Raw genomic sequence first — 9,880 nt, forward strand, 5'->3', positions numbered from 1 at the left:
AAATTGGATGTATATATGAAGAAATTTATAAAAAATAAAAAAAAGTATGGTTAAGAAAAGCGGTGTTTCAAATTGAATTAGTGATTAAAAAAAGGATGGAAGTTGAAATATAGTCCTAAAATGGAGAAAAAAGACATCGTTTCGATATTTAATAAAGTTTGTCACTACAATTACAACATAAAAGACAGTTAGTAAATATCTCATTTCACATACACGTATGGACAAAGTGCATGCAGCATCACTTTTATAGAACACACTATATATATACGTACTTTTTCATTACCCCTCTTGCACTCCAACGTGCTCTAGCACGGGAATGTGTTTATTTTCTAGACTTCAATTTCCCGTATGCAGTTTTGCTTAACTTTTACATAGCGATTTTTTTTTCCTTCTATAAAAGACATATATATAACAATACTTTAAAATTAAAAAAATTGTACGGAACAATACTTTATGTGTATTGAAAACCTAACAATCTCATTTAGGTAACGATACCAAGGATACACCTTCTGCATATAATGTTGATACTTCAATTCCTAAGGAACTTACTCAACTCGGATCTCAAGTAGTTGAACAATATGTTTGATTTGGTATTCATTTATATTTTGTACTTCTTTGTGTTATGTTTGCTCGTAATGTGGCCTTGTTTGATTTATAAAATTTTATTTACATTTTTGTTTCGAGAGAAAAAAAAAGAGCTTATAATATATCTCCTGTAAAAATAAAAATAATACTAAAAATTAGCCTAACCCTATAAAAATGATTGGGTCCGCCATTGGTCTCTTCCTATTTCAAAACCGAAGGATGCTATAATTATCCTTCATTTCTCTGCAGAATAAGGCCAATGAGCTAGCTTTTGAAGAAAGATCATCTCTTCGAGGTTTTGCATATGACGGCCGCCAGGTCAGGCAGATTTCCAACAACACTGAAGCAAAAAAATGAACATCAATGTCAAGTTGTCAACAATGAAACTGAAAACTTACCCTGGGGAAGAACCCGTGTGAGGGATTCTGCGAAAGGAAGCTCGATAAAAAGCGACCTTAGTGAGAACTCCAGGTCAGCTTCTTCCACCCTTAAGCCATAAGACTGATTCACAGTGAGCTTAAACATAAATCTTTCCACAAGGATGCTATCACTGTTAAAGAAAATAACTACTACTCTCTCCACCAGACCCTAGTTTGTAAAATGTAGCGTCTGTTTTAGTGAAAATGGTACATCACCGGAATAAAGACATTAAACGAATAAGAAAGACTGCACCTTTCTTAAAAAAATCAACAAAAAAAAAAAGAAAAAAAATATCCAACCCGCCCAGCCTCCCAGACCCGCCTAGGCCGAATTTTCGAACACATGAGATATATGAGAAATTTTTGAAGAAACAAGAAAGAAAAAAGTAAAAGGAAAGAAACGAGTAAAGGATCAACCTTTTGGATGAAAGGATGAAGTCCCGAGACAGCAGAATGGATATAATCTCTGAGTTCAGGGTGACGAGCGCTATGAACCACCAAATTCACATATTTCCTTATTTCAAAATCACCTTTGCCCAAAATCAACCATCAGTGAAAGCAGTTGAACATGCAAAAACAACAATTACCCATTATCCCGCTAAGCTCATATGCAATTTGAAAACTGGGTTTTGCTTTCTGGGTTCCCCAGATACTGAAGAAAAACAGAACTCAAAACCACAACTTTTTTTCTCAGCAACCAAAACGAGAAGTGGGTTTAGAACAAACCTGGAGGGTAAATTCCTTTGAGGAAAACGATTGAAGTGATTGCCACCTCCGGGAATTCAACCAGAATCCGAACTGTCTCACCTGCACCATTTTCAATTTGAATTATACTCATCTAATAACCAAAAAATGAAAACGAAAACAATCCAGAAGTAAAGAGGTCTTTGAAAACCTTGAGGATATTGATTATCTTTGCGGTCCATCTCTACAGTTTGGAAGTGCGGTAACTTGGAGTTTTGGTTTGGAAATTTGAAGGGTTTCGTACCTTGGAAGTTGCAAACTGTGTTGAATAATATTAAGGCCTGTAGCCCGCTATTTGGCGGGCCTGACAGAGAGCCACCTCCTTCATGAGCCCATGGAGGCAGTCTAATCTGCTCTCTCGGGATACTTGAAGAGAAATAGAAGTACAACTAGATCAATAATTAGTTAAATTGATGAGTCCAATATTTTCTTTTAATACAAGCAATAGTTAATTATTAGTCTAGCATAGTAAAGTAGACTAGTCCGAATTATAAACCCAACTTAAGTTTTTATTAGCCAAAGGCTTTGAAGTCATATAATTCATACATATAGTTGGAATTACAATAACTGAAATTAATTTTACATCTCATACAAGTGCATATGTCTTATCCAAAATTGATTACTATTTTCTTGGTAGAGAGAGGCAATAATATACTAAACTCACACACACTACACGGATACTAGGACTCAAACACATGACTTTTTCTGAAAAAGCAATTGCTCCAAACCACTACACTAATGGGTGTTTTGCCAAAATTTATTAGTATTAAAAGAGAAAAAAAGTTGTTAAATTTCTTTTGTTAAAAGAAAAAGAAAGAGGAATAAATGGGTTTAGGAATAAATATGTTTCAGTTTGCAATTAATAATGGGCAAGTAGGGATGGCAAAAATCCCCACGGGGGCGGGTCCCCGACCCTAATGAGAGGGAGATTTCAGGGGCAAATAGGTATTGGGTACGGGGATCCCCAAACTTGAAAAATCCCCAACGAGTACGGGGAGGGGATGGTTTTGCGTCCCCATCTCCGAATCCGACTTGAAAATATATATGTTTATATTTAAATAAATATATATATAATTATAATATTTATGTTTAACCCTAAGTTAATCTTCCTCTCCTAATTCTTCCTACTCTTCTCTGAAATTTCATATTGATGTGGTTTTGAATAGTTGAGTTGAACTTTATAGTTAATTTGGATGTGTTGAATGATAATTTAATATGAAACTTAATGTTAAAATGTATGATAAATATTTTTATGCAAAAAAAATCGGGGATTCAAGGCAGGTATGAGGGATAGTCCTCCGACGAGGACGGGGACGGGGATTCCCCGAAACCTATTAAACGGGGATGAATTCGGAGACGGGGGAGGGGATGGATTGCGGGGACGGGGATGGTATTGTCATACCTGGCCTATATACAAGATGCAAACTAATTGTAGCAAAATCCAAATACAAATTTGAGGCTAGCCATGGATGGATCTACCTACTCGTATAAACTAGATCTATATTTTGAAACAACCTCCGGAAAGTTAAAGGAAAGTAAATAAGAAAATGAGAAGAGGTTCCTCTTTTTCACGATTGATTCACAGCAAAAGAATAAAATTCATTGTTTTGATAGTTAATAAATTTGGCGGCAATAATTACAATAATTTGTACGATAGTTTGAAAGGATGGCAAGTACATATCACCTTACGTTTCAAGCAAGTATAGATTGCATGTATCATTTTCACAGAACATGCTATACATACTCGTTCATTACCCCTCTTGCACGTCACCGCCCTCCAGCTTCAGAATGTATTTTATTTCGAAGGTTGCAATCATATTTATGACAATAATTTAATTATTAAATTCATCTTAATTTTATTTATTTATTTACGAGAAACATATCTTCTAGTTCATTTCCCCTCTTGTACAGCCAGCGCGCTCTATCACAAGGATGTGTTTTATTTACAATTTGCAATTTTGCTTAACTTCTATATACAAATTTTATTTCCTTTTTTATATGAAAAATATTTATGACAATACTTCAACTAATTTTGTTTTTTTCCGAAACAAAAGTTTTATTAAAAAATTAAAGTCGAACACTTACATTGGCCTCACAAGCCAGAATGTTAAACAACCATTCAGGGGGAATAAAGTCCCACCAATAAACACCTCCATTCCTACAGACATAAGCCGCAACCTCATGAGCAGCCGTATTACAACTGCAAGGAGCATAAGTAAAAGTCACCTCCTGGAGTTCTCTTGTCACAGCATGGATATCGAAAAGCAAACCTTCCACCTCCGCATCCACCACTCGATCCCCTTTTACCATTTGAATGGCAGTAAGAGAATCAGATTCCACTATGATGTGAGAAAAACCTCCTTGCTGGCAAGCCACCATAGCTGCACGAATGGCATCCACTTCCGCTATAAGAGCAGACCCATATCGCATATCTCCTTTTCCTCCTGCTTGCAACATCCAACCCACAAAGTCTCTTATTACCCACCCATAGCCTCCCACCATTGTCTGAGCAACCCAAGCCCCATCACAATTCACTTTCACTTATGACCTAGCTAGGATTTTTGTGAAGGACGATAAGGACTATAGCCCTCTCTAGATGCCTATTTATTGTATAGTGTTGAGACGAATGCCTTCAGATCGAAAAAAATAATAATAACTATATGTAGCCCTTGAATAAATTACAAAGGACCGTTTGGGAGTCCTTTTGGAAGGCTTAAAAGCACTTTTTTGCAATCAAAAGTGCTTTTGATAATATTTGGCAGAAAAGTTTGGAAGTGTTTATGGTCCATAGAAGCACTTTCTGGAGAAGCACCTGCCAAGCACTCCAAAGTGCTTTTCCAAGAAGCACTTCGATTTCTTAAGAAAATTTCAACATCTTCATAATAAAAGCGCGATTACTAAAAGCGCTTATTAGCAGAAGTGCTTCCTAGAAAAATAGTCTCAAACGAGGACTTTGTGGTTATTGCAAGTATGCTTTGTTGGAGTATATAAAAATATAAGAAATTAGATTGTAATCCTTTTTTTATAGAGAAAGATTGTCATCCTTTAGATAAACTTCTTTGTAGATTAATATATATATATATATAATATCTATGAGGGAAATTGTAAACTGTAATAAAGAAGTATCATATATACTTAGACATGAGCACAACCATTCTATTAAGAGTTTTTCTATTTAAACCCCACACTTTTCTTTGTTCACCCTAATACTTAAATTATTAAGCTCTTAAGTTTTATTATTGTGTAAAAAGACAAAAAAAGGTCATCCAACTTAATACTTAACCATAGTACACATTTGACAACAATGTTTTTATCTCTTTAAGTAATGTGAGATTGAGGTGAACTTGGGGTGTGAGGTTGATGAGTGTAGGGGCTTTTTTCTTCCGGCAGCAAGTAGGTTGGGTTGATGAAGTTGTCCCCTTTGTCTGAGTTCGAAAATTAAGCCCCAAAATGCTTCGAAAGGGCAGCAAGGCCTTAGGAAGTATTTTGGTTATCTTCACCAACAAAACAACAGCAATTTACAGATAATTTCTTTGTTCTTACAGATAAACTTTCGGGCTTGGCATGAGAGGCATGTGGCATGGGAGCAAAATTATCATGGGTTTAGCACTTTAGAGAGAGTGAGTTGTGGGTTCCTACGAAGGACAGAGGTTCTAATGGAAGGGAAGAGAGGTTCTAAGGAGGAGAGTTTTTGGTGATTTTCGTAGCTTCCAGCAGCATGACAGTGATTCTGTCAAAGCTGTAGCAATCTGCCAAAGCAGGGGAGATGGGGGAAGTGGGCAAGCAAAGCACGAAAATTTGCTGGGTTTGCAAGTGAGAGAGAGGAAGCTTGCTCTCTGAAGGTTGTGGGGTTGTGTTGTATTGGGTAGGAGAGGCCCTATTTATAGTTGCTGAGGTTTGTTCTTCTCCAAGAAACCCTAATGGTTTCTTCCCAACTTAGCTAGGCTTTCTTCTTCTTTTCTTCTCCTCCTTCTTGACTTACCTCATGGTGGCAAAGTCAGCTCTGCCCACTCCCACAAAATCATAGATTTTGGGTGCTCCAAGCTTCTTCCAGCGGCTGCCTCAGAGGGGAACTTCCCCTTTTCACCCATCTTCTTTCTCCTCTTTCTTCCTCTTTCCATGGCCAAATCTGGTGAAAGAAAGAAAGTGGGTGCGCCTGTTGGTTTAAGGGATGGCATCCTCCCTTGCATGCCAAAATCCTTTGGTTTCTTGAATTCTTTTTTTAGAGAAAGATTGTAATCCTTTAGATAAACTTCTTTGTAGATTTATATATATATATATAATATCTATGAGGGAAATTGTAAACTGTAATAAAGAAGTATCATATATACTTAGACATGAGCACAACCATTCTATTAAGAGTTTTTCTATTTAAACCACACACTTTTCTTTGTTCACCCTAATACTTAAATTATTAAGCTCTTAAGTTTTATTATTGTGTAAAAAGACAAAAAAAGGTCATCCAACTTAATACTTAACCATAGTACACATTTGACAACAATGTTTTTATCTCTTTAAGTAATGTGAGATTGAGGTGAACTTGGGGTGTGAGGTTGATGAGTTTTATTTATTTATTTTTTTCTACTGAGTGTGTATTTGAGGGTAGTTTGGGAAGATAGTGGAGTTTTCTTAGAAATTGTGAAAATTTGAATTAGAAGTTGGGGTGAACTTAGAATATGGAGTGAACAAAGAGAAGTGTGGGGTTTAAATACAAAAACTCTTCTATTAATTACGTTGCAAATATTTATGTTCTTCCATGTTACAAAAAGTTATAATCTAATTACAAACATCTGGTAAATCATAAATTCGATCAATCTGATAAATCTAAAATTATAAAGTACACCAACACATCATCTTTTAGGCGGCCTGTTCGGTTCATTTTTACACATGATTTTTCATGTTATTCACCCACTATTTTGAGTTAGTTCTTGACATTTTATAGCTTTTTACTTCTTTTTTGTGTTTTAATAGGTTTTACCTTGGTTTGTATGAAAATGAGCTAAAAGTGCATTATTTGATATAAATTCTGTTTTTGTTCATTTTCGTAGGTCAACTTCGTGGCCTTGGATCAGCATGTTCCGGTCCTTGGATGAGGTGATGATCTTCATAAGACTTGTTCCAATGGATGTTAACTACAACATATCCAAATTTGAGCTCCATTGGGCAAGTGTAGCCTATCCAGCTGATCGGACAATTGACGCTGGCTCTGGATGTTTGTTTTGGCCCAGTTTTCACCCCCACTTAATAGCATTTTATTTCTACTTGTTACCACACCTTTTGGTAACAATGGATTGCATTTGAGTGGCATTTCCTGAGTCAATTGGAGCCTTGGATTATACCTTAAAACAAGGTTTCATCATTTGCAAGGGGACAATGGGCAATAGCTTTAGAGAAAGAATAAGTTTTATACTAAAAGAAAAGCTGGAAAGGAGGAGAGAGAGAAGTCAAAAGGGATTGCAATCAGATTTGGGGGAGTTTTTGCAACGGGAGAGAGGGGATTCCACCATTCTACACAATTGAGAGCAGATTTTGGAGCTTGGAGCTAGGAGAAAGCCAAGGTGCAGTCAAGAAAAGTGGAGAAGAAGACTTCCACCATTGATGATCTTGAGCTTTCATCATTTTCTGAAAATCTGTAAACTCTTTCTAATTTCATTTTGAATTTGTGTTTGAAATGATTATGAGGAACTAAACTCCATAGCTAGGGCTTAGGTTGAAGACCTAAACATGATTACCTTTTTGTTTTGATGCTTGAGTGTATGAATTTCTAGATATTGTTGATGAATTCCAATTCACCAAATTAATCTATCCTTGATGTATGTTCTTCTTTGATTGATCACCTTTGAAAGCATGCTTCTTGAGATTGTTGGGATTATGTGTATCCTCATGTTATCCTAAGCAATAAATGGATGAAGTAAGAATCATCCATGTGAATTGGTTTCTTGAATACCTAATGTAAACACCATGCTATTAGGATTCTTGTGATGTTCATATTCTCTTTGAACTTAATGGGTTCTCCTTGTAATTGAATCGAAGTACGAACCATACCTAGGTTCGGTTATGAGGAGGGCACAAGTATTGTAGCACGAACCATGCACTTTACGTATATTAGAGAGAATCAATGCGTCTTGAGCCACGACCCATGGTCTTGATTGCGAACATCTTCATCAACACGTTTAGAGTTCATTACTTGAGTATTCATGAACTTGGGTAGAATTGTTTAGGGTGGATTCCGAAACCCTAGTGTTTGTTACATTTTGATTTCACATCTTGATAATTCATCTCCGCCATTCTCATTTAATTTCAAAGTCCATTTACTTTCATGCAATAGAAATAGGTTACTTCAAACAAATCAAAACCCCCCCCCCCCCCAATGTGTGTGTGAGTTGCGTGTTTGACACGTTACGTGTCTTTGTTACTAAATTCTATTTGTTTCCGTAATTGTTTTGGACTTTTGGTCCGCGTGGTGTTCTTCCATTTTCTGTGCTGAATTCAACCGTATAAAGAACGTGAATTTTGGACGTACGGTTGGAAAGTTATAGGCAAAACACTGGATAGAGGTTGAAACTGGAAAAACAGAGAAAACGACTCTGCCCAAGAACGACCGGTCGCTAGTGTCTCACGACCGGTCGCTCAGCACACAATTCTGAAGTTTCGACTCTGTACTAAAACGACCGGTCGCTTTTACCTCACGACCGGTCGCCAGACAAAAAAACGACCGGTCTCTCTTAACAAACGACCGGTCTCTGGTCACTGTTCACAGCACAATTCTTTTTTTGTTTTGTTTTGTTTGTTTCTTTTATATTTCTTCTTAGTTTAAAATTTTCATTTGTGCATTGTGGTGTGTTAGTTAAATGTTCTTTTTGTACTCGAATTAGAACTTATAGACAACCGACAAGTTCTTCGTGGGATCGACCCCGTACTTATACAATCTATACTTCGATAGATTCGTGCACTTGCGGGTATTTTTAATTGGTTGTTTGCACATTAAATTGTGTCCTTTTAGGAATGCAACAATTTTTGGCGCCGTTGCCGGGGAACTGGCACGGTTGCTTATATGTTTTGTTTGAGTATATTTAGAGTACTTAATTTTATTTTCATTTTTTTTCTTTGTTTGTCATTTCATTTTATTTGAGTTTGTTTTTGTTTTCTTCTTATTGCAGGAACATTTTGCTTATGTCCCTTCTGAATTTGGATATTTCATTAGATAGCACTGTAGAAGATATCCAAGCTCAAGCTTTGAGAGAAAGGAACATCCAACTAGCTGTGTCTACTCCATTGCCTTTTTCACTCTCGCCATTTTCATCATCACCAAGCTCACCAAAAGTCGAGTCACCTCCACCTTCACCAATGGCGGCAGCAGCTGCAAATGCGGAACTTACTATGCAAGAATACTCTTCACCGCCAACAACTGGACAACCATCTTGCATAGTATATCCCGCAAGCACTTTGGAAAACTTTGAGTTGAGATCGGGCATGATACACATATTGCCTAAGTTCTTGGGAAATCCTGGAGAAAATCCTAATGCACATATCCTAGACTTTGAGGAAGTGTGTTCCACAATAAAGATTGAAGGCATGAGTAGTGATGAGATAAGAATGAGACTTTTCTCATTTAGTTTGAAGGATACAGCAAAGGAATGGCTTCACTATCTACCTCCAAATTCCATCACAACATGGACGGATCTTGCTACAAAGTTCTTGCAACATTTTTTCCCAGCACAAAGGACAAATGAACTCCGAAGTCAGATTACAGGAATTCTGCAAAGGCCGGGAGAAAGCTTCCAGGATTATTGGGACCGTTTCAAGAAACTTCTAATCACTTGTCCGCATCATAACATACAAGCTTGGCTTCTAATGCAACACTTCTATGAAGGACTTTTTGAAGCGGACCAAAACAATGTGAATGCAGCTGCAGGAGGAACTATAATGACCAAGACTCCAACAGAACTGCGAGCAATATTTGATCTTGTTGCTGCAAATGCTCGCCAATATAATTCAAGGCAAAGACCAGTCAGAAAAGGGGAATCCTATGATGTAAGTACCCTTTCTAGTATGGAAGCTCAGATTGCAAACCTAACCAACATGGTGAAGAAATTGGCACCGGGATCATCCAAGGTTTGTGCATTTTGCTC

The 9,880-nt window shown here is 36.9% G+C and overlaps 2 protein-coding genes and 1 non-coding gene across 3 annotated transcripts; all 3 read right to left on the reverse strand.

Annotated features, from left to right (window-relative positions):
• Positions 1–791: 791 nt before the first annotated feature.
• LOC110760679 (DNA polymerase zeta processivity subunit-like) lies at positions 792–1,930 on the reverse strand. Its single transcript, XM_021962980.2, has 5 exons — positions 1,900–1,930; positions 1,731–1,811; positions 1,422–1,534; positions 984–1,173; positions 792–925 (listed from the first exon to the last, which is right to left on the reverse strand). The coding sequence occupies exons 1-5, from the start codon at positions 1,928–1,930 to the stop codon at positions 792–794; spliced, it is 549 nt and encodes a 182-aa protein (XP_021818672.1).
• Positions 1,931–3,815: 1,885 nt separating this feature from the next.
• LOC148297324 (uncharacterized) lies at positions 3,816–4,250 on the reverse strand. Its single transcript, XM_088246414.1, has one exon. The coding sequence runs from the start codon at positions 4,248–4,250 to the stop codon at positions 3,816–3,818; it is 435 nt and encodes a 144-aa protein (XP_088102540.1).
• Positions 4,251–9,479: 5,229 nt separating this feature from the next.
• On the reverse strand, positions 9,480–9,586 carry LOC148297325 (small nucleolar RNA R71). Its single transcript, XR_015833304.1, has one exon. It is a non-coding gene; the product is annotated as a small nucleolar RNA R71 (small nucleolar RNA).
• Positions 9,587–9,880: the final 294 nt, after the last annotated feature.

The sequence above is a fragment of the Prunus avium genome, chromosome 1 (assembly GCF_965620075.1).
Source record: "Prunus avium chromosome 1, drPruAviu1.hap1.1, whole genome shotgun sequence".
NCBI lineage: Eukaryota > Viridiplantae > Streptophyta > Magnoliopsida > Rosales > Rosaceae > Prunus > Prunus avium.

Bases quoted from the DNA above. Each gene is read 5' to 3' on its own strand.
- LOC110760679 (XM_021962980.2), bottom strand. From the start codon at position 1,930: ATGGACCGCAAAGATAATCAATATCCTCAAG. The intron at 1,812-1,899 runs GTTTTCAAAGAC...AAAATGGTGCAG, and splicing joins AGATAATCAATATCCTCAAG to GTGAGACAGTTCGGATTCTG. The intron at 1,535-1,730 runs GTTTGTTCTAAA...TTTTGGGCAAAG, and splicing joins CAAAGGAATTTACCCTCCAG to GTGATTTTGAAATAAGGAAA.
- LOC148297324 (XM_088246414.1), bottom strand. From the start codon at position 4,250: ATGGTGGGAGGCTATGGGTGGGTAATAAGAGACTTTGTGGGTTGGATG.